General features: G+C 45.1%; 3 protein-coding genes and 1 long non-coding RNA gene across 7 annotated transcripts; 2 read left to right on the forward strand and 2 right to left on the reverse strand.

Moving 5' to 3' along the window:
• The first annotated feature begins 1,303 nt into the window (after nt 1-1,303).
• LOC116366812 (polysialoglycoprotein-like) lies at nt 1,304-3,480 on the forward strand. 2 transcript variants are annotated; one of them, XM_031818729.1, is made up of 4 exons: nt 1,304-1,540; nt 1,706-1,896; nt 1,987-2,042; nt 2,141-3,480. In XM_031818729.1, the coding sequence occupies exons 2-4, from the start codon at nt 1,868-1,870 to the stop codon at nt 3,136-3,138; spliced, it is 1,083 nt and encodes a 360-aa protein (XP_031674589.1). In that variant the 5' UTR covers nt 1,304-1,540; nt 1,706-1,867; the 3' UTR covers nt 3,139-3,480. The 2 variants fall into 2 exon arrangements, with proteins under 2 accessions (XP_031674589.1, XP_031674590.1); XM_031818730.1 differs by lacking the exons at nt 1,304-1,540; nt 1,987-2,042 and having other exon boundaries at nt 1,733-1,896.
• Nucleotides 3,481-8,109: 4,629 nt separating this feature from the next.
• LOC116366813 (mucin-13-like) lies at nt 8,110-10,525 on the reverse strand. Of its 2 annotated transcripts, XM_031818731.1 has the most exons (3): nt 9,967-10,490; nt 9,821-9,876; nt 8,110-9,722 (listed from the first exon to the last, which is right to left on the reverse strand). In XM_031818731.1, the coding sequence occupies exons 1-3, from the start codon at nt 9,993-9,995 to the stop codon at nt 8,845-8,847; spliced, it is 963 nt and encodes a 320-aa protein (XP_031674591.1). In that variant the 5' UTR covers nt 9,996-10,490; the 3' UTR covers nt 8,110-8,844. The 2 variants fall into 2 exon arrangements, with proteins under 2 accessions (XP_031674591.1, XP_031674592.1); XM_031818732.1 differs by lacking the exon at nt 9,821-9,876 and having other exon boundaries at nt 9,967-10,525.
• Nucleotides 10,526-12,552: 2,027 nt separating this feature from the next.
• Nucleotides 12,553-13,965, reverse strand: LOC116366816 (protein PELPK1-like). Of its 2 annotated transcripts, XM_031818733.1 has the most exons (3): nt 13,831-13,965; nt 13,685-13,740; nt 12,553-13,594 (listed from the first exon to the last, which is right to left on the reverse strand). In XM_031818733.1, the coding sequence occupies exon 3, from the start codon at nt 13,466-13,468 to the stop codon at nt 12,932-12,934; it is 537 nt and encodes a 178-aa protein (XP_031674593.1). In that variant the 5' UTR covers nt 13,469-13,594; nt 13,685-13,740; nt 13,831-13,965; the 3' UTR covers nt 12,553-12,931. The 2 variants fall into 2 exon arrangements, with proteins under 2 accessions (XP_031674593.1, XP_031674594.1); XM_031818734.1 differs by lacking the exon at nt 13,685-13,740 and having other exon boundaries at nt 13,831-13,959.
• A 187-nt stretch (nt 13,966-14,152) lies between these two features.
• On the forward strand, nt 14,153-21,651 carry LOC116366817 (uncharacterized). Its single transcript, XR_004208315.1, has 2 exons — nt 14,153-14,340; nt 21,122-21,651. It is a non-coding gene; the product is annotated as an uncharacterized LOC116366817 (long non-coding RNA).
• Nucleotides 21,652-22,522: the final 871 nt, after the last annotated feature.

Consider the following 22,522-nt stretch of genomic DNA (forward strand, 5'->3'; position numbering starts at 1 on the left):
TGTAAATAACCCATCCATCTACCTCATCCCCGAACTGTATTCATTTATTTATTTTGCTCCTTTGCACCCCAGTATCTCATTCATCTTCTGCACATCTATCACTCCAGTGTTTAATTGCTATATCATAATTACCTCGCCACTATGGCCTATTTTATTGCCTTACCTCCCTAATCTTACCTCATTTGCATACACTATATATATATATTTATTTTTCTACTGTATTATTCTGTATGTTTGTTTATTACATGTGTAACTCTGTGTTGTATGTGACGAACTGCTTTGCTTTATCTTGACCAGGTTGTAGTTTTAAATGAGATCTTGTTCTCAACTAGCCTACCTGGTTAAATAAAGGTATAATTAAAAACAAAAAACAAAAACTAGCCTACTGATCTGACGGCACTTGTTATGTTAACAATATCACTGAAAATATCAAAAAAGCATCTTCAACAGAGGGGATCAAGCTGATTCTATACCATTTTACAGAGGCCAGTTCATGAAGGAAGGCTTGCTCATGAAAGTTTTTTAGCAAGCGTCTATGACAAATCAGGACAGGTCGTTTCACAGAGCAGCCATTACGAAAACGGTGATCACTAAGGTCATTACAGAAAACACCAGACTGATACCTATCAGGATTATTTGTGAGGGTGACATCAAGGAGAGTAGCCTTTTCTGGGTGTTTGGAGTCATACCTTGTGGTATTGCTGATAATCTGAGATAATCCTCCCACCAGCCTGCTCTGGTGCGGTGTGCATTTTGGAATATTCTGAATAGGCCTACCACCGTGTGCACATTAATGCACTTAAAATGTGAAGAAATAATAGTTTTTCAACATTAGGATCCTAACATTCTGATCTGTTCCATCAGCCTTATGAATTGATACAGCATATACCTCCACTATACTACTTTGATACACATCAGTGGGGGTTAAGAATTGAGTACACAAAATGTCCATTGAAAACAAAGTGGTACACCTGCGTATATCCTCCATTACACCACTAACTGTACGATTTGAGAAGAGCGCTTCTCCCTCACTGCTTTTGCCTTTTCACATCACCTTCCGTAGACCGGTGCACTGCGGTTCAGGTTAGTAGAACTCCCTCATAGGCTGCATTACCAAGGCATCCCAATTCTGACATTTTTTTTTCACTAATTAGTCTTTTGACTAAGATCTGATGTGAAAAGATCTGATGTGATTGCTCAAAACATTAATAATTGGAAAAAAGATTAGAATTGGGATCCCTGTGTAACACAGCAATAGGTCAGTTTCTACAGCTAAAGTGAGGCAACGCAACAACCAATGGTTGCGTGCCACAACATCAACTGTGTCATCCTCTGACATATGATGTGGTTAGCTGATACTTAAAATACCTATCAAGGCGATGTAAGATCTGGCAGACTTCAGCAACATCTAAGCTTTGGAAAGTGGCTGAAGTCTGTTTGGACGCAATCACAATTGCTGGCAAAACGGCTGACCTGATTGGTGAAAAGACCAATTCGTGGGAAAAAGATCAGAATTTGGCAGCTACAGATGACTGAACATGTATGAAATGTAATATGCGTTCATCAATTGTCTGTTTTTTTGTAAGTTGTTGAACTGAATTTGGTCTCTTTCTTTTGTCATCCAATTCTCCCTCTGTTGTTCACCATACTGCAACGGATGACTGCACCTAATCACATTTGGGAAATTGAACCAATGGAAATGAAGTTCATTGGCTGACAGCTGTACATAATTAGCCAGCCAGGGTAGAAGGGTCTGGGATTCCTTTATGAGGTGCAACCAAAACAGCTGTTAGAAATAGCAACCGGGATATTCTGGCAGGCTGTCGAGAATTAGTTCTTGAATACTGTTGTGGTTTTGATCACTAAAATGGCTGTGACTTTTGGACTCTCTTTGAGGTTAGTTTTTCAATGCGTTCATCTGGTTGGTTTACCATGTCTTAAAGTGTTCACTGGTTATTTATGTTTAACTGTCTGACTGTTTTGTAGTGTTTCTTGGATTTGTTGCCTGCTAATTGGAGGGATAACTTGTTTTACACTTAAAGGTGCGTTTTGCTTTACACTAATTCAGGTCAAATCACAGGTCTAGTTCCGATCCAAATGAAGGCTGGCATTTTACCACAATGTTTTCTTTGTTTCCTAGGTAACGCTCATGGGCATCCTGCCTACACTGGACCTGAACCAACTGGATCCTATGCCCAAGCAAGTGTGGTGTCTGGTCCAAATGCTAAAGCTACTGGCCACAATGCCACGTCAGCAGAAGCTACTGGCCACAATGCCACGTCAGCAGAAGCTACTGGCCACAATGCCACGTCAGCAGAAGCAACTGGCCACAATGCCACGTCAGCAGAAGCAACTGGCCACAATGCCACGTCAGCAGAAGCAACTGGCCACAATGCCACGTCAGCAGAAGCTACTGGCCACAATGCCACGTCAGCAGAAGCTACTGGCCACAATGCCATGTCAAGTGTAAAGTCCGGCCCCAGCGCCTCAGCAGAAGCAACAGGCCCCGGCGCCTCAGCGGTAGCGTCCGGCCCCGGCGCCTCAGCAGAAGCAACAGGGCCCGGCGCCTCAGCAGAAGCAACAGGGCCCGGCGCCTCAGCAGAAGCAACAGGGCCCGGCGCCTCAGCAGTAGCGACAGGCCCCGGCGCCTCAGCAGTAGCGACAGGCCCCGGCGCCTCAGCAGAAGCGACAGACCCCGGCGCCTCAGCAGAAGCGACAGGCCCCCGCGCCTCAGCAGAAGCGACAGGCCCCGGTGCCTCAGCAGAAGCGACAGGCCCCCGCGCCTCGTCAGCAGAAGCTACTGGCCACAATGTCACGTCAGCAGAAGCTACTGGCCACAATGCCATGTCAAGTGTAAAGTCCGGCCCCGGCTCCTCAGTAGAAGCAACAGGCCCCGGCGCCTCAGCGGTAGCGTCCGGCCCCGGCGCCTCAGCGGAAGCAACAGGCCCCGGCGCCTCAGCAGAAGCAACAGGCCCCGGCGCCTCAGCAGAAGCAACAGGCCCCGGCGCCTCAGCAGAAGCAACAGGCCCCGGCGCCTCAGCAGAAGCAACAGGCCCCGGCGCCTCAGCAGAAGCGGCAGGCCCCGGCGCCTCAGCAGAAGCGACAAGCCTTGAACAGACGGCCCGACCACTCAACTAGGGAGATCATAATTTGGTTTGGCCAACTCTTTAATCGTCTTATCCCTGTTACCTTTACCCTTTTCTGCAAGAGGCACAGTAACTGAGGTGGGGAAATGTGTGAACTAATGCACTTGTTTGAAATGAGGATCTCCTTCACTTGTACATCGTCATGCAAATTGTATACAGAGGTGGATGATACAATGTTATGAATCGTTTTTATAAACATACGACTAAATTGACTTCTGTATGTAGCGATATTGCTGACACACTTTTAGGTTCTACGGTTATGCTTTTGATTTAGCCTGGTGTTCCTGCTACTCTTGCATGATTTGCTCAATAAACCATTTGACTTTCAAAAAACCTTGTCCTTAAAATATAATCTCTTCTGCCTACCATGTGCTTGCTGTTTGGTAACAGACTGTGGGCCTGGAGTAAAAGGGAATTTGCGTTTTTGTTATACACTTGTCTAAACAGATTTGTTTCTGGTAGTTCAAATTCTAAAGTTTTCTAACTTGTCAGAGCTCCCTCATATGTTCATACACTACCTGTCCCTTAGTGTAGGCTGTTTGCTTTACAGTAATCTGCCTTTTACCACCAATGCCTAAAGAATGTGACTGCAGTGTAACTCATCGTCCCATTACCTGTCACTAACCTGTCCCAGGGACGCTGAAGTTTCTCCTTGGCCTTATTCAGAAACATTAAATCAACTTGACACATTCTGACTGTTCTACAATGTTGGTCTGGCCAGACACATGGATGCAATCATATGCATTCATTTATTTCAGCTGTGAAAAGTACTCCACTTGAAGTCGTTCAGACATTCCTTATGTCAACTCTCAATGTGGTCTTCTGCACAATCCATTTCTACACTACCACAATGAGGTTGCACTTGCAGAAGCCCCTGGCAGGAACTTCAATAGATTTTAAAAGGTGCACTTAAGCTATCACTTTGTACAAAATTATCCTAGACGTGCTCAATGGGATTGAGTTCCGGTCTCTTTTCTGGCAATGGCAGAACACTGACATTCCTCTCTTGCAGGAAATCACTCACAGAACAAAAAGTATGGCTGGTGGCATTGTCATGCTGGAGGGTTGTCTGCAGAAAGGGTACCACATGACGGACGAGGATGTCTTCCCTGTAACGCACAGCGTTGAGATTGCATGCATGACAACAAGCTCCGTCCGATGATGCTATGACACACCGCCCCAAACCATGACGGACCCTCTACCTCAATCAATCCTGCTCCAGAGTACAGGCCTCGGTGTAACGCTCAAACGCGAATCCGACTATCACCCCCGGTGAGACAAAACCATGACTTGTCAGTGAAGAGCACTTTTTGCCAGTCTTGTCTAGACCAGCGACGGTGGGTTTGTGCCCATAGGCGACGTTGTTGCCTGTGATGTCTGGTGAGGACCTGCCTTACAACAGGCCTACAAGCCCTCAGTCCAGCCTCTCTCAGCCTATTGCAGACAGTCTGAGCACTGATGGAGGGATTGTGCGTTCCTGGTGCAACTCGGGCAGTTGCCTTCCTGTACCTGTCCTGCAGGTGTGATGTTCGCATGTACTGATCCTGTGCAGGTGTTGCCACTCCGAGGACAATCAGCTGTCCGTCTTGTCTCAATGTAGCGCTGTCATAGGCGTCTCACAGTACGGACATTTATTGCCCTGGCCACATCAGCAGTCCTCATGCCTCCTTGCAGCATACCTAAGGCACGTTCACGCAGATGAGCAGGGACCCTGGGCATCTTTATTTTGGTGTTTTTTCAGAGTCAGTAGAAAGGCCTCTTTTGTGTCCTAAGTTTTCATAACTGGGTGGTTCATCTCTTGTGGTTCATTGAACAAGCATGGGAAACAATGTTTAAGCCCTTTACAATGAAGAACTGCTCCGCCCATACCGTAAGGCTCTCCAGAGGGTAGTGAGGACTGCACAACGGATCACCGGGGTAAACTACCTGCCCTCCAAGACACCTACACCACCCGATGTCACAGGAAGGCTAAAAATATCATCAAGGACAACAAACACCCGAGCCACTGCCTGTTCACCCCGCTATCATCCAGAAGGCGAGGTCAGTACAGGTGCATCAAAGCGGGGACCGAGAGACAGAAGCTGGTTTTCAATCTCAAGGCCATCAAACTGTTCAACAGCCATCACTAACATTGAGTGGCTGCTGCCAACATACTGATTCAAATCTTTAGCCACTTTAGCAATGGAAAAATTGATGTAATAAATGTATCACTAGCTACTTTAAACAATGCCACATTATATAATGTTTACATACCCTACATTACTCATCTCATATGTATATACTGTACTCTATACCATCTACTGCATCTTGCCTATGCCGTTCGGCAATCTCTCATTCATATATTTTTATTTACATATTCATTACTGATTCATTCCTTTACACTTGTGTGTATAAGGTAGTTGTTGTGAAATTTTTAGGTTAGATTAGTTGTTAGATATTACTGCATGGTCGGAACTAGAAGCACAAGCATTTCGCTACACTCGCATTAACATCTGCTAACCATGTGTATGTGAACAATTCAAATTTGATTTGATGTGGGTGGGCCTGGCACACTTGAGAGCCAAGCCCTGCCAATCAGAATGAGTTTTCCCCACAAAAGGGCTTTATTACAGACAGAAATGCCCCTTAGTGTCATCAGCTGTCCGGATGGCTGGTCTCAGACGATCCCACAGGTAAAGAAGCCGGTTGTGGATGTCCTTGGTTGGCGTGGTTACACGTGGTCTGTGGTTGGGAGGCCGGTTGGACGTGCTGCCAAGTTGGAGGTGGCTTATCGTAAAAAACTGAACATTAAATCCTCTGGCAACAGATCTTTTATTTCAGCTCATGAAACATGGGATCAACACTTTACAAGTTGTGTTTATTTTTGTTCACTACAGTTTACTCATGTTTCCCTATGAAAGTGTAGGAGTAGTACCTCAACCTGTCCAGTAAATGGCAAGGTGTAGGCCTGTTCAAAGCACTCAAACTGGATTCTGTGACATGTGGATCAGATTAATGTCATCAGATTATTTTCAGAACAAAATGTTTATAAACTCAGATCGATCTGATCATGGATAAATGATCACAGAATCCAAATCATTCAGACCCCCCCCACCCCCACCAAAAAAAGGTTTCAAAGCAGCGCCAGAGGACGTCTCCCTCTGTGACAAATTTAGTGCTTTAATCAAACATTTTACTAGAGTCCACACTTGCAGCTTTAGATTTAATTCCTCCATGAACAAATTGTCAGAAACTAAAAGTCCCGTTTTCAGGACCCTGTCAATCAAAGATAAATTGTAAAAATCCAAATAACTTCACAGATCTTCATTGTAAGGGCTTAAACATTGTTTCCCATGTTTGTTCAATGAACCATAAACATTTAATGAACATGCACCTGTCGAACGGTCGTTAAGACACTAACAGCTTACAGACGGTAGGCAATTAAGGTCACAGTTATGAAAACTTAAAACACAAAAGAGGCCTTTCTACTGACACCAAAATACAGATGCCCAGGGTCCCTGCTCATCTGAGTGAACGTGCCTTAGGTATGCTGCAAGGAGGCATGAGGACTGCAGATTACCAGGGCAAAATATTGCAATGTCTGTACTGTGAGACGCCTACGACAGCGCTATATTGATGCAAGACGGACAGCTGATCGTCCTCGGAGTGGCAGACCACGTGTGACAACACCTGCACAGGATCGGAACATGCGGACATCACACCTGCAGGACAGGTACAGGAAGGCAACAACTGCCCGAGCTGCACCAGGAAAGCACAATCCCTCCATCAGTGCTCAGGCTGTCCGCAATAGGCTGACAGAGGCTGGACTGAGGGCTTGTAGGCCTGTTGTAGTAAGGCAGGTCCTCACCAGACATCACAGGCAACAACGTCGCCTATGGGCACAAACCCACCGTCGCTGGTCTAGACAGGACTGGCAAAAAGTGTTCTACATTGACGAGGTGCGGTTTTGTCTCACCGGGGGTGATGGTCGGATTCACGTTTGAGCGTTACACGAGGCCTGAACTCTGGAGTGGGATCCATTTGGAGGTGGAGGGTCCGTCATGGTCTGGGGCGGTGTGTCACAGCATCATCGGACGGAGCTTGTTGTCATGCAGGCAATCTCAACGCTGTGCGTTACAGGGAAGACATCCTCCTCCCTCATGTGGTTCCCTTCCTGCAGACTCATCCTGACATGACCCTCCAGCATGACAATGCCACCATCCATACTGCTCGTTCTATGCGTGATTTCCTGCAAGACAGGAATGTCAGTGTTCTGCCATTGCCAGCAAAGAGGTCGGAACTCAATCCCATTGAGCACGTCTAGGACCTGTTGGATCGGAGGGTGAGGACCATTCCCCCCAGAAATGTCTGGGAACTTGCAGGTGCCTTGCTGGACGAGTGGGGTAATATCTCACAGCAAGAACTGGCAAATCTGGTGCAGTCCATGAGATGCACTGCAGTTCTTAATACATCTGGTGTCCACAACAGATACTGTTACTTTTGACCCCCCCTTTGTTCCGGGACACATTATTCCATTTGTTAGTCACATGTTTGTGGAACTTGTTCAGTTTGTTGTTGAATCTTATGTTCATACACATTTTTGTCCATCAAGTTTGCTGAAAATTACAAAGCTGACAGTGAGGATGTTTTTTTCCCCTGAGGTTAGTTGCTTGACAGTCCTAAAATGTCAGAACGCTAAGTGTTTCTTGAAATTGTTGGAAAAAAAAAAAAAAAGCAAGTCACCAGCCAGGCTTAAGAACAAATTCATATTTATGTCTCTAGATAATGTTGTACAAAGTGAGAGCTTAAGAGCACCTTTATAAAATCTATTGAAGTTCCTGTCAGGGGCTTCTGCGAGTGCAACCTCATTGTGGTAGTGTAGAAATGGATTGTGCAGAAGACCACATTGAGAGTTGACATAAGGAATGTCTGAACGACTTCGAGTACTTTTCACAGCTGAAATAAATGCACGCATATGATTGCATCCATGTGTCTGGCCAGACCAACATTGTAGAACAGTCAGAATGTGTCAAGTTGATTTAATGTTTCTGAATAAGGTCAAGGAGAAACTTCAGCGTCCCTGGGACAGGTTAGTGACAGGTAATGGGACGATGAGTTACACTGCATTCACATTCTTTAGGCATTGGTGGAAAAAGGCAGATTACTGTAAAGCAAACAGCCTACACTAAGGGACAGGTAGTGTATGAACATATGAGGGAGCTCTGACAAGTTAGAAAACTTTAGAACAAACTAGCAGAAACAAATCTGTTTAGACAAGTGTATAACAAAAACGCAAATTCCCTTTTACTCCAGGCCCACAGTCTGTTACCAAACAGCAAGCACATGGTAGGCAGAAGAGATTATATTTTAAGGACAAGGTTTTTTGAAAGTCAAATGGTTTATTGAGCAAATCATGCAAGAGTTGCAGGAACACCAGGCTAAATCAAAAGCATAACCGTAGAACCTAAAAGTGTGTCTGCAATATCGCTACATCAGAAGTCAATTTAGTCGTAGGTTTATAAAAACGATTCATAACATTGTATCATCCACCTCTGTATACAATTTGCATGACGATGTACAAGTGAAGGAGATCCTCATTTCAAACAAGCGCATTAGTTCACACATTTCCCCACCTCAGTTACTGTGCCTCTTGCAGAAAAGGGTAAAGGTAACAGGGATAAGACGATTAAAGAGTTGGCCAAACCAAATTATGATCTCCCTAGTTGAGAGGTCGGGCCGTCTGTTCAAGGCTTGTCGCTTCTGCTGAGGCGCCGGGGCCTGCCGCTTCTGCTGAGGCGCCGGGGCCTGTTGCTTCTGCTGAGGCGCCGGGGCCTGTTGCTTCTGCTGAGGCGCCGGGGCCTGTTGCTTCTGCTGAGGCGCCGGGGCCTGTTGCTTCAGCTGAGGCGCCGGGGCCTGTTGCTTCCGCTGAGGCGCCGGGGCCTGTTGCTTCCGCTGAGGCGCCGGGGCCGGACGCTACCGCTGAGGCGCCGGGGCCTGTTGCTTCTACTGAGGCGCCGGGGCCGGACTTTACACTTGACATGGCATTGTGGCCAGTAGCTTCTGCTGACGTGGCATTGTGGCCAGTAGCTTCTGCTGACGTGACATTGTGGCCAGTAGCTTCTGCTGACGAGGCGCGGGGGCCTGTCGCTTCTGCTGAGGCGCCGGGGCCTGTCGCTTCTGCTGAGGCGCCGGGGCCTGTCGCTTCTGCTGAGGCGCCGGGGCCTGTCGCTACTGCTGAGGCGCCGGGGCCGGACGCTACTGCTGAGGCGCCGGGGCCTGTTGCTTCTGCTGAGGCGCCGGGGCCTGTTGCTTCTGCTGAGGCGCCGGGGCCTGTTGCTTCTGCTGAGGCGCCGGGGCCTGTTGCTTCTGCTGAGGCGCCGGGGCCTGTTGCTTCTGCTGAGGCGCCGGGGCCGGACTTGACACTTGACATGGCATTGTGGCCAGTAGCTTCTGCTGACGTGGCATTGTGGCCAGTAGCTTCTGCTGACGTGGCATTTTGGCCAGTAGCTTTAGCATTTGGACCAGACACCACACTTGCTTGGGCATAGGATCCAGTTGGTTCAGGTCCAGTGTAGGTAGGATGCCCATGAGCATTACCTAGGAAACAAAGAAAACATTGTGGTAAAATGCCAGCCTTCATTTGGATCGGAACTAGACCTGTGATTTGACCTGAATTAATGTAAAGCAAAACGCACCTTTAAGTGTAAAACAAGTTATCCCTCCAATTAGCAGGCAACAAATCCAAGAAACACTACAAAACAGTCAGACAGTTAAACATAAATAACCAGTGAACACTTTAAGACATGGTAAACCAACCAGATGAACGCATTGAAAAACTAACCTCAAAGAGAGTCCAAAAGTCACAGGCATTTTAGTGATCAAAACCACAACAGTATTCAAGAACTAATTCTCGACAGCCTGCCAGAATATCCCGGATGCTATTTCTAACAGCTGTTTTGGTTGCACCTCATAAAGGAATCCCAGACCCTTCTACCCTGGCTGGCTAATTATGTACAGCTGTCAGCCAATGAACTTCATTTCCATTGGTTCAATTTCCCAAATGCGATTAGGTGCAGTCATCTGTTGCCGTATGGTGAACAACAGAGGGAGAATTGGACGACAAAAGAAAGAGACCAAATTCAGTTCAACAACTTACAAAAAAACAGACAATTGATGAACGCATATTACATTTCATACATGTTCAGTCGTCTGTAGCTGCCAAATTCTGATCTTGTTCCCACTAATTGGTCTTTTCACCAATCAGGTCAGCCGTTTTGCCAGCAATTGTGATTGCGTCCAAACAGACTTCAGCCACTTTCCAAAGCTTAGATGTTGCTGAAGTCTGCCAGATCTTACATCGCCTTGATAGGTATTTTAAGTATCAGCTAACCACATCATATGTCAGAGGATGACACAGTTGATGTTGTGGCACGCAACCATTGGTTGTTGCGTTGCCTCACTTTAGCTGTAGAAACTGACCTATTGCTGTGTTACACAGGGAGCCCAATTCTAATCTTTTTTCCAATTATTAATGTTTTGAGCAATCACATCAGATCTTTTCACATCAGATCTTAGTCAAAAGACTAATTAGTGAAAAAAAAATATCAGAATTGGGATGCCTTGGTAATGCAGCCTATGAGGGAGTTCTACTAACCTGAACCGCAGTGCACCGGTCTACGGAAGGTGATGTGAAAAGGCAAAAGCAGTGAGGGAGAAGCGCTCTTCTCAAATCGTACAGTTAGTGGTGTAATGGAGGATATACGCAGGTGTACCACTTTGTTTTCAATGGACATTTCGTGTACTCAATTCTTAACCCCCACTGATGTGTATCAAAGTAGTATAGTGGAGGTATATGCTGTATCAATTCATAAGGCTGATGGAACAGATCAGAATGTTAAGATCCAAATGTTGAAAAACGAGTATTTCTTCACATTTTAAGTGCATTAATGTGCACACGGTGGTAGGCCTATTCAGAATGTTCCAAAATGCACACCGCACCAGAGCAGGCTGGTGGGAGGATTATCTCAGATTATCAGCAATACCACAAGGTATGACTCCAAACACCCAGAAAAGGCTACTCTCCTTGATGTCACCCTCACAAATAATCCTGATAGGTATCAGTCTGGTGTTTTCTGTAATGACCTTAGTGATCACCGTTTTCGTAATGGCTGCTCTGTGAAACGACCTGTCCTGATTTGTCATAGACGCTTGCTAAAAAACTTTCATGAGCAAGCCTTCCTTCATGAACTGGCCTCTGTAAAATGGTATAGAATCAGCTTGATCCCCTCTGTTGAAGATGCTTTTTTGATATTTTCAGTGATATTGTTAACATAACAAGTGCCGTCAGATCAGTAGGCTAGTTTTTGTTTTTTGTTTTTAATTATACCTTTATTTAACCAGGTAGGCTAGTTGAGAACAAGATCTCATTTAAAACTACGACCTGGTCAAGATAAAGCAAAGCAGTTCGTCACATACAACACAGAGTTACACATCTAATAAACAAACATACAGAATAATACAGTAGAAAAAATAAATATATATAGTGTGTGCAAATGAGGTAAGATTAGGGAGGTAAGGCAATAAAATAGGCCATAGTGGCGAGGTAATTATGATATAGCAATTAAACACTGGAGTGATAGATGTGCAGAAGATGAATGAGATACTGGGGTGCAAAGGAGCAAAATAAATAAATGAATACAGTTCGGGGATGAGGTAGATGGATGGGTTATTTACAGATGGGCTATGTACAGGTGCAATGATCTGTGAGCTGCTCTGACAGCTGGTGCTTGAAGTTAGTGAGGGAGATAAGAGTCTCCAGCGATTTTTGCAGTTCGTTCCAGTTATTGGCAGCAGAGAACTGGAATGAAAGGTGGCCAAAGGAGGAATTGGCTTTGGGGGTTACCAGTGAAATATACCTGCTGGAGCGCGTGCTGCTACAGTGACCAGTGAACTGAGATAAGGCGGGGCTTTACCTAGCAACGGCAATTTACATATGTTAATGCATTAGTGTGTTTGTGCATCTGTTACACATACACACAACCAGTAGTTCACATGGGGGAGAGGCGTTGTGCCGTGAGGGGTTCCTTTGTTTTTTTAATGCCGGTTAGCTGGTCTCTTGCGCTACATGGAAGGGAGTTCCAGCCAATCATGGCTCTATAACACTGTGCGTTTCATTTGTTCTTGATTTGGGGACTGTGAAAAGACCCCTGGTGGCATAACTGGTGGGTTAAGTGTGTGCATGTTGACTATGCAAACAATGAGGAATTAAAAGAAATGCAGTCAACCTTTCCTCAACTACCAGAAACAAAGGTAAACAAATGAGTTTGCACAAGTGGTGTGATCCACAATCCCTTTTCCTCCAGACCCAGTCTGTCCCTAATCAGCAAACATATGGTAGGCAGAAGAGAAACCCACATTTAAAGAGAAGGCATTTTGGAAGTCAAATTGTTTATTGAACAAATCATGTAAGAGTAGCAGGAACACAAGGCCAAATCAAAATCATAACCGTACAACCTAAGTGTCAGCAATAGTGGCCAAATCAGAGGTACATTTTTGTCGTATGGTGAAGGAGTTCCTCATTTCAAACAAGCGCATTAGTTTGCATAATTCCTCACCTCAATTACCTTTGCCCTTTTCTTCAAATGGAGGCACAGTAACAGGAGAAAGACGATTAAGGAGTTGGGCAAACCAAATTATGATCTCCCTATCTAGCTTGTTGAGGGGTCGGGCCGTCTGTGCAAGGCCGGCCGCTTCTGCAGAGGTATGTTTGGCAGTTGCTTCAGCAGAGGCGCGGGGGCCGGCGGCCGCTACTGCAGAGGTATGGCTGGCAGTTGCTTCAGCAGATGCGCGGGGGCCTGCGGCCGCTTGTGCAGAGGTATGGCTGGCAGTTGCTTCAGCTGAGGCGCGGGGGCTGACGGCGGCTTCTGCAGAGGTATGTTTGGCAGTTGCTTCAGCAGAGGCGCGGGGGCCAGCCGCTTCTGCAGAGGTATGGCTGGCAGTTGATTCAGCTGAGGCGCGGGGGCCTGTGGCCGCTTCTGCAGAGGTATGGCTGGCAGTTGCTTGAGCTGAGGCGCGGGGGCCAGCCGCTTGTGCAGAGGTATGGCTGGCAGTTGCTTGAGCTGAGGCGCGGGGTTCGATGGCCGCTTCTGCAGAGGTATGTTTGGCAGTTGCTTCAGCAGAGGCGCGGGGGCCAGCCGCTTCTGCAGAGGTATGGCTGGCAGTTGCTTCAGCTGAGGCGCGGGGGCCTGTGGCCGCTTCTGCAGAGGTATGGCTGGCAGTTGCTTCAGCTGAGGCGCGGGGGCCGACGGCCGCTTCTGCAGAGGCATGGTTGGCAGTTGCGGCATTTGGACCCTGCGTCACACTTGCCAGGCTATTGTAGCCAGTAGCTTTAGCATTTGGACCAGACACCACACTTGCTTGGGATCCAGTTGGTTCAGGTCCAGTGCAGGCAGGATGCCCATAAGCGTCACCTAGGAAACAAAGAAAACATTGTGGTAAAATTCCAGCCTTAAGCCATTGGAACTAGACTGTGATTTAAATTACTTTGAACCAAAACGCACCTTGAAGGGTAAAGCACGTTATCCCTCCAATTAGCAGGCAACAAATCCAAGAAACACTATAAAACATTCAGACAGTTAAACATAAATAAACAGTAAACACTTTAAGACAAGGTAAACCAATCAGATGAATACATTGAAAAACTAACCTCAAAGAGAGTCCAAAAGCCATATTAGTTATCAAAACCACAACCGTATTCAGAACTAATGCTAGACAGACACCCTGCCAGAATATCCCTGTTGCAATGTCTAACAGCTGTTTTGGTTGCACCTCATAAAGGAATCCCAGACCCTTCTTACCTGAATGACTAATTATGTACAGGTGTCAACCAATGAACTTAATTTCAATTGGTTCATTTTCCCAATTGCGATTAGGTGCTCTTGATTTCATGCAGCTGGTGTGCACTGGTCTGCTGGAGGGTGGAGTTTACACATCATGGACCAATCCGACAGTTTTAAAGAGTGAACTCTACCCACCCATTCCAGATTGAGCCAATTGCAAAGATTTGTTTTGTACCCCATGGGGGATTCCAACATACACTGCAAGGGGAAATAGATGTCAGAAATGCAGTGTTTTATCACTGTAAGCTATCTGTCCAGAACCATATTTGCTTGCAATGCACATCATTGTATTATCAAATCATGCCAGTGGACTTCTGGTAAGTATGCTTTAGTGAGCAAGTGTTGGGATCATGTGCAACTATGTTTATCCTCACCGAAAATGAATGCTGTATTGATGAGTCATTTCCCTCCACGCACTACTTCTCACCTGAATGCATTTTATTTTATTTTAGGGGGTTGGGCAAAAGCTGAAATTGGGGTTGAGAGTTACCCTTTTATATATTGAACAAAACTGTCAATGCAACATGCAATAATTTCAAAAATGTTACTGGGTTACAGTTAGTTTAAGGAAATCAGTAAATTGAAATCAATTCATTAGGACCTAATCTGTAGATTTCAAATGACTGGGAATACAAATATCTGTTGATGGCAGAACTTTTTTTTAAAGGTAGAGGCGTGGATCAGAAAACCTGTCAATATCTGGAGTGAACAACATTTGCCTCATGCAGCACAACACATGTCCTTTGCATAGAGTTAATCAGGCTGTTATTTGTGGCCTGTGTAATGACAGAAACAAGAGAACACCTCACTGACCATTTTACTCAGTGTAGCAGAGCTGGTTAGGCTGTTAACATGTTATCTATAGCGTTCTTGACAAACAATGACTTATGTTGTCTACGTTTACTGACATCGGTCATATTCAGCAGATGTTGCACATTTGTAAATGCATCAGTTGTTCTGCGTTCTGTCACACAGATGAGAGTGCTCTGAAATCGGAGTAGATAGCCAGAGTGAATTTACCAACGCTATCAAATCAAATTTTATTTGTCACATACACAAGGTTAGCAGATGTTAATGCGAGTGTAGTGAAATGCTTGTGCTTCTAGTTCGGACAATGCAGTAATAACCAACGAGTAATCTAACCTAACAATTCCAAAACTACTACCTTATACAAACAAAGGTAAAGGGATAAAGAATATGTACATAAAGATATATGAATGAGTGGTGGTACAGAACGGCATAGGCAAGATGCAGTAGATGGTATCGAGTACAGTATATACATATGAGATGAGTAATGTAGGGTATGTAAACATTATATTAAGTAGCATTGTTTAAAGTGGCTAGTGATATATTTTTACATCAATTTCCATTATTAAAGTGGCTGGAGTTGAGTCAGTATGTTGGCAGCAGCCACTCAATGTTAGTGGTGGCTGTTTAACAGTCTGATGGCCTTGAGATTGAAAAACAGCTTCTGTCTCTCGGTCCCTGCCTTGATGCACCTGTACTGACCTCGCCTTCTGGATGATAGCGGGGTGAACAGGCAGTGGCTCAGGTGGATGTTGTCCTTGATGATCTTTATGGCCTTCCTGTGACATCGGGTGGTGTAGGTGTCCTGGAGGGCAGGTAGTTTGCCCCCGGTGATGCGTTGTGCAGACCTCACTACCCTCTGGAGAGCCTTACGGTTGTGGGCGGAGCAGTTACCGTACCAGGCGGTGTTACAGCCCGACAAGATGCTCTCGATTGTGCATCTGTAGAAGTTTGTGAGTGCTTTTGGTGACAAGCCGAATTTCTTCAGCCTCCTGAGGTTGAAGAGGCGCTGCTGCGCCTTCTTCACCACGCTGTCTGTGGGGTTGGACCAATTCAATTTGTCCGTGATATGTACGCAGAGGAACTTAACTTACTACCCTCTCCACTACTGTCCCGTCGATGTGGATAGGGGGGTGCTCCCTCTGTTTCCTGAAATCCACAATCATCTCCTTTGTTTTGTTGACGTTGAATGTGAGGTTGTTTTCCGCAAACTTGATTGAGTTGGAGGCGTGCATGGTCACGCAGTCGTGGGGGAACAGGGAGTACAGGATTAGGTTTAGGGCTCAGAACGCACCCTTGTGGGGCCCCAGTGTTGAGGATCAGCGGGGTGGAGATGTTACCTAGCCTCACCACCTGGGGGCGCCCCGTCAGGAAGTCCAGTACCCAGTTGCACAGGGCGGGGTCGAGACCCAGGGTCTCGAGCTTGATGACGAGTTTGGAGGGTACTATGGTGTTAAATGCTGAGCTGTAGTCGATGAACAGCATTCTCACGTAGGTATTCCTCTTGTCCAGAACGGTTAAGGCAGTGTGCAGTATGGTTGCGATTGCATCGTCCGTAGACCTATTTGGGCGGTAAGCAAATTGGAGTGGGTCTAGGGTGTCAGGTAGGGTGGAGGTGATATGGTCCTTGACTAGTCTCTCAAAGCACTTCATGATGACGGAGGTGAGTGCTACGGGGCGGTAGTCGTTTAGCTCAGTTACCTTAGCTTTCTTGGGAACGGGGACAATGGTGGCCCTCTTGAAGCATGTGGGAACAGCAGACTGGGATCAGGATTAATTGAATATGTCCGTAAACACACCAGCCATCTGGTCTGCGCATGCTCTGAGGATTTCGGCTGGGGATGCCGTCTGGGCCTGCAGCCTTGCGAGGGTTAACACGTTTAAATGTTTTACTCACTTTGGCTCCAGTGAAGGAGAGTCCGCAGGTTTTGGTTGCGGGCCGTGTCAGTGGCACTGTATTGTCCTCAAAGCGGGCAAAAAAGTTATTTTGTCTGTCTGGGAGCAAGACATCCTGGTCCTCGACGGGGTTGGTTTTCTTTTGGTAATCCGTGATTGACTGTAAACCCTGCCACATACCTCTTGTGTCTGAGACGTTGAATTGCGACTCTACTTTGTCTCTATACTGACGCTTAGCTTGTTTGATTGCCTTGCGGAGGGAATAGCTCCACTGTTTGTATTCGGTCATGTTTCCGGTCACCTTGCCCTGGTTAAAAGCAGTGGTTTGCACTTTCAGTTTCTCACGAATGCTGCCATCAATCCACGGTTTCTGGTTTGGGAATGTTTTAATCGTTGATATGCATCATCAATGTACTTTCTAATGAACTCGCTCATCGAATCAGCGTATTCGTCAATGTTGTTGTAGGACGCAATGCGGAACATATCCCAATTCACTTGATCGAAGCAGTCTTGAAGTGTGGAATCAGATTGGTCGGACCAGTGTTGAACAGACCTGAGCACGGGAGCTTCTTGTTTTAGTTTCTGTCTGTAGGCTGGGAGCAAGAAAATGGAGTCGTTGTCAGCTTTTCCCAAAAGGAGGGTGGGGGAGGGCCATATATGCGTCGCAGAAGTTTCAATAACAATAATCCAGAGTTTTACCAGCCCTGGTTGCGCAATCGATATGCTGATACAATTTAGGGAGTCTTGTTTTCAGATTAGCCTTGTTAAATTCCCCAGCTACAATGAATGCAGCCTCAGGATATGTGGTTTCCAGTTTGCATAAAGTCAAATAAAGTTTGTTCAGGGCCATCGATGTGTCTGCTTGGGGGGGGGGGGGTATATACGGCTGTGATTATAATCAAAGAGAATTCCCTTGGTAGATAATGCGGTCGACATTTGATTGTGTTGGAATTCTAAGTCATGTGAACAAAAAGACTTCAGTTCCTGTATGTTGTTATGATCACCCCCGCCCCTCTTCTTACCAGAAAGAGGGTTGTTTCTGTTGACTCGATGCGTGAAGAAACCAATATAGAGGTAAGATGGTTATCGATTTAATGACACACCACGTAAATATTTTAATATATGCTGTTCATATTAATGCAAAATTGCTGTTTAAAAAAAATCTTTGTCACAAAAACAAGCGTATCTCTGTGAAGTGTCAATGGAGCACTGAGCGTACCACAAGCTTTTTATTTTCAAGGCCTTTTACAGTTCATTCAGGTCTTGTCATGTTCATTTAGCTTTTTAAGTCCCGTGGAAGCAATTTTGAAGACAATCACCACAACATGTAAAACAAAATAAAAATGTTTAGAGAAAGCTGTACGGCTGTCAACAGAAGGTGATAATTGTATCACCAAAGTGCCTTTTCACTCACAATGGGGAGTGAGTGAACACTCTATACTGTATTGGTAGGCCTACTATTGTCATTTTTTTATTTTCATGTTTTTGCTCTCAGTCACACTTTCTTAATATAAAAACAACATCATTGGAAGTACACAAACGGTTTTTTATTTTTAATCAGACCACCTTTAAGGTCTGGGGAAATCCTATGTAAATTAGATTTATTTTGTGTAGTTACCCTTTAATTCAAGTGAGCAGGCACAGAGTACTGTTGTTGGGTTGGCAGTGTTTCTGTAGTACAAGCACAGAGTACTGTTGTTGGGTTAGCAGTGTTTCTGTAGTACAGGCACAGAGTACTGTTGTTGGGTTAGCAGTGTTTCTGTAGTACAGGCACAGAGTACTGTTGTTGGGTTAGCAGTGTTTCTGTAGTACAGGCACAGAGTACTGTTGTTGGGTTAGCAGTGTTTCTGTAGTACAGGCACCTAGTACTGTTGTTGGGTTGGCAGTGTTTCTGTAGTACAGGCACCTAGTACTGTTTGGTTAGCAGTGTTTCTGTAGTACAGGCACAGAGTACTGTTGGGTTAGCAGTGTTTCTGTAGTACAGGCACCTAGTACTGTTTGGTTGGCAGTGTTTCTGTAGTACAGGCACCTAGCACTGTTGGGTTAGCAGTGTTTCTGTAGTACAGGCACAGAGTACTGTTGTTGGGTTAACAATGTTTCTGTAGTACAGGCACAGAGTACTGTTGTTGGGTTAACAATGTTTCTGTAGTACAGGCACCTAGTACTGTTGTTGGGTTGGCAGTGTTTCTGTAGTACAGGCACCTAGCACTGTTTGGTTAGTTGTATTTCTGTAGTACAGGCACCTAGCACTGTTTGGTTAGTTGTATTTCTGTAGTACAGGCACAGAGTACTGTTGTTGGGTTAACAATGTTTCTGTAGTACAGGCACCTAGCACTGTTTGGTTAGTTGTATTTCTGTAGTACAGGCACCTAGCACTGTTTGGTTAGTTGTATTTCTGTAGTACAGGCACCTAGTACTGTTGTTGGGTTAGCAGTGTTTCTGTAGTACAGGCACCTAGTACTGTTGTTGGGTTGGCAGTGTTTCTGTAGTACAGGCACCTAGCACTGTTTGGTTAGTTGTATTTCTGTAGTACAGGCACCTAGCACTGTTTGGTTAGTTGTATTTCTGTAGTACAGGCACAGAGTACTGTTGTTGGGTTAACAATGTTTCTGTAGTACAGGCACCTAGCACTGTTTGGTTAGTTGTATTTCTGTAGTACAGGCACCTAGCACTGTTTGGTTAGTTGTATTTCTGTAGTACAGGCACCTAGTACTGTTGTTGGGTTAGCAGTGTTTCTGTAGTACAGGCACCTAGCACTGTTGTTGGGTTAACAATGTTTCTGTAGTACATGCACCTAGTACTGTTGTTGGGTTAGCAGTGTTTCTGTAGTACAGGCACCTAGTCCTGTTGGGTTAGCAGTGTTTCTGTAGTACAGGCACCTAGTACTGTTGTTGGGTTAACAATGTTTCTGTAGTACAGGCACCTAGTACTGTTGTTGGGTTAACAATGTTTCTGTAGTACAGGCACAGAGTACTGTTGTTGGGTTAACAATGTTTCTGTAGTACAGGCACCTAGCACTGTTTGGTTAGTTGTATTTCTGTAGTACAGGCACAGAGTACTGTTGTTGGGTTAACAATGTTTCTGTAGTACAGGCACCTAGCACTGTTTGGTTAGTTGTATTTCTGTAGTACAGGCACAGAGTACTGTTGGGTTAGTTGTATTTCTGTAGTACAGGCACCTAGTACTGTTGTTGGGTTAGCAGTGTTTCTGTAGTACAGGCACCTAGCACTGTTTGGTTAGTTGTATTTCTGTAGTACAGGCACCTAGCACTGTTTGGTTAGTTGTATTTCTGTAGTACAGGCACAGAGTACTGTTGTTGGGTTAACAATGTTTCTGTAGTACAGGCACCTAGCACTGTTTGGTTAGTTGTATTTCTGTAGTACAGGCACAGAGTACTGTTGTTGGGTTAACAATGTTTCTGTAGTACAGGCACCTAGCACTGTTTGGTTAGTTGTATTTCTGTAGTACAGGCACCTAGCACTGTTGTTGGGTTAGCAGTGTTTCTGTAGTACAGGCACCTAGTACTGTTGTTGGGTTAGCAGTGTTTCTGTAGTACAGGCACCTAGTACTGTTGTTGGGTTAGCAGTGTTTCTGTAGTACAGGTACCTAGTACTGTTGTTGGGTTAGCAGTGTTTCTGTAGTACAGGCACCTAGTACTGTTGTTGGGTTAACAGTGTTTCTGTAGTACAGGCACAGAGTACTGTTGTTTGGGTTAACAATGTTTCTGTAGTACAGGCACCTAGTACTGTTGTTGGGTTAACAGTGTTTCTGTAGTACAGGTACCTAGTACTGTTGTTGGGTTAGCAGTGTTTCTGTAACACACATGAGAACAAAAGGCCACTGGATTGATGATATCATTCATGATATCATTCTAACAGGTCAATCTGATAGGCTACTTTTTATCTGGTGAACATAATAATAGAGAATGTTTTTGGGAAAGCCTTTCCATCTACCAGAAGACAGTTAGGTCTATCTTTACCAAAGCTATATTGTTTGAAACCTGGACCATTTTTCTTGATATTATGAGGCATGTCTTACCTTGCTTCAAAGTAGCCAAGTCAAAATACAACCATAGAAATGTTGAGGGAAATATTTTAGAAACTCATATTTGCTCTCTTGTTGTTCAAATCAACTTTCTTTCAATGTCTAGCATTCATTGTCTGAGTGGGGATTGGTGCTTATCACGGTAGAAGGCCGTTGCTTATCTTGCTAGAACAAAATACATACCTGCTGTGTGCGGATGAACCTGACTTTGTCTGACAACTTGACATTGAGCCAATCAGAAAGCACGAACCTCCACGTGGGGGAGAGACAATAATTACTACTTCAGTTAAAATCACAGTCTAGTTCCAATAGCTTAAGGCTGGCATTTTACTGTAATTCTTTGTTTCCTAGGTGAAGCTTATGGGCATCCTGCCTACACTGGACCTGAACAACCATATCCCAAGAAAGTGTGGTGTCTGGTCCAAATGCTAAAGCTACTGGCCACAATACCCTGGCAAGTGTGACGCAGGGTCCAAATGCCACAGCTGAAGCAACTGCCAACCATGCCTCTGCAGAAGCAGCCCGAGCCTCAGCTGAAGCAACTGCCAACCATACCTCTGCAGAAGCGGCCGCCGGCCTCCGGCCTTGAACAAACGGCCCGACCCCTCGACAAGCTAGATAGGGAGATCATAATTTGGTTTGCCCAACTCCTTAATCGTCTTTCCCCTGTTGCTGTGCCTCCATTTGAAGAAACTTATGCATCGTCATGCAAATTGTTTACAGGGGTGAACACTACAATGGTATGAATTGTTTTCATAACCATACGACTAAAATTTACATCTGATTTGGCCTGGTGTTCCTGCTACTCTTGCATGATTTGTTCAGTAAACAATTTGACTTTCAAAATGATGTGTCTTTTAAATGTGGGTTTCTCTTCTGTCTACCAAACGTTTGCTGATTGGGGACAGACTGGGTCTGGAGGAAAAGGGATTGTGGATCACACCACTTGTGGAAACAGATTTGTTTACCTTTGTTTCTGGTAGTTGAGGAAAGGTTGACTGCATTTCTTGTTTTAATTCCTCATTGTTTGCATAGTCAACACACACACTTACCCCACCAGACATGCCACCAGGGGTCTTTTCACAGTCCCCAAATCCAGAACAAATTAAACTCACAGTATTATATAGCGCCATGATTGGATGGAACTCCCTTCCATATAGTGCAAGAGACCAGCAACTCGGGTTTAAAAAACAAAACAAAACCTCACGGCACAACGCCTCTCCCCCATGTGACCTACTGGTTGTGTGTCTGTACTGACATGTGACCTACTGGTTGTGTGTATGTGTAAATGAGATGCACAAACACACATTTAAAACATGTAAATTGCCAAGTATAATTTTTTTTGTGTCAGACCCCAGTAAGACTAGCTGACATCGGCTAATGGGGATCCTAAAATTTTTTAAATATATATTCAACTACTTTAAAACCTGTCATGGCAAGTAGTTCCCCTCAGGGAACTCCACCCCCCCCCCCCCCCCCCCCTTTCAAACATTAACAATGTTAATACTCATGAACTTTGACTAAAGATACATGTTCTACATATAATTAAAGATACACTGGTTCTTAATGCAACCGCTGTGTCAGATTACTTTTAAGCGTTACGGAAAAAGCCTAACATTGCAATAATCTGAGACGGCGCTCAGACGTAAAAGTATTTCTCCGCTATGTTGGAGTCAACAGAAATACGAAATTACATCATAAATATTCCCTTATCTTTGATCTTTCATCAGAATGTATTGCAAGGAGTCCTAG

This window comes from Oncorhynchus kisutch, unplaced genomic scaffold (genome assembly GCF_002021735.2).
Source record: "Oncorhynchus kisutch isolate 150728-3 unplaced genomic scaffold, Okis_V2 scaffold1577, whole genome shotgun sequence".
NCBI classification, from domain to species: domain Eukaryota; kingdom Metazoa; phylum Chordata; class Actinopteri; order Salmoniformes; family Salmonidae; genus Oncorhynchus; species Oncorhynchus kisutch.

Excerpts from the sequence above, each read along its gene's own strand:
- LOC116366812 (XM_031818729.1), top strand. The coding sequence starts at position 1,868 with ATGGCTGTGACTTTTGGACTCTCTTTGAG. Across the intron at positions 1,897-1,986 it reads ACTTTTGGACTCTCTTTGAG|TGTTTCTTGGATTTGTTGCC; the intron begins GTTAGTTTTTCA and ends ACTGTTTTGTAG. Across the intron at positions 2,043-2,140 it reads AACTTGTTTTACACTTAAAG|GTAACGCTCATGGGCATCCT; the intron begins GTGCGTTTTGCT and ends TTTGTTTCCTAG.
- LOC116366813 (XM_031818731.1), bottom strand. The coding sequence starts at position 9,995 with ATGCCTGTGACTTTTGGACTCTCTTTGAG. Across the intron at positions 9,877-9,966 it reads ACTTTTGGACTCTCTTTGAG|TGTTTCTTGGATTTGTTGCC; the intron begins GTTAGTTTTTCA and ends ACTGTTTTGTAG. Across the intron at positions 9,723-9,820 it reads AACTTGTTTTACACTTAAAG|GTAATGCTCATGGGCATCCT; the intron begins GTGCGTTTTGCT and ends TTTGTTTCCTAG.
- LOC116366816 (XM_031818733.1), bottom strand. The coding sequence starts at position 13,468 with ATGCCGCAACTGCCAACCATGCCTCTGCAGAAGCGGCCGTCGGCCCCC.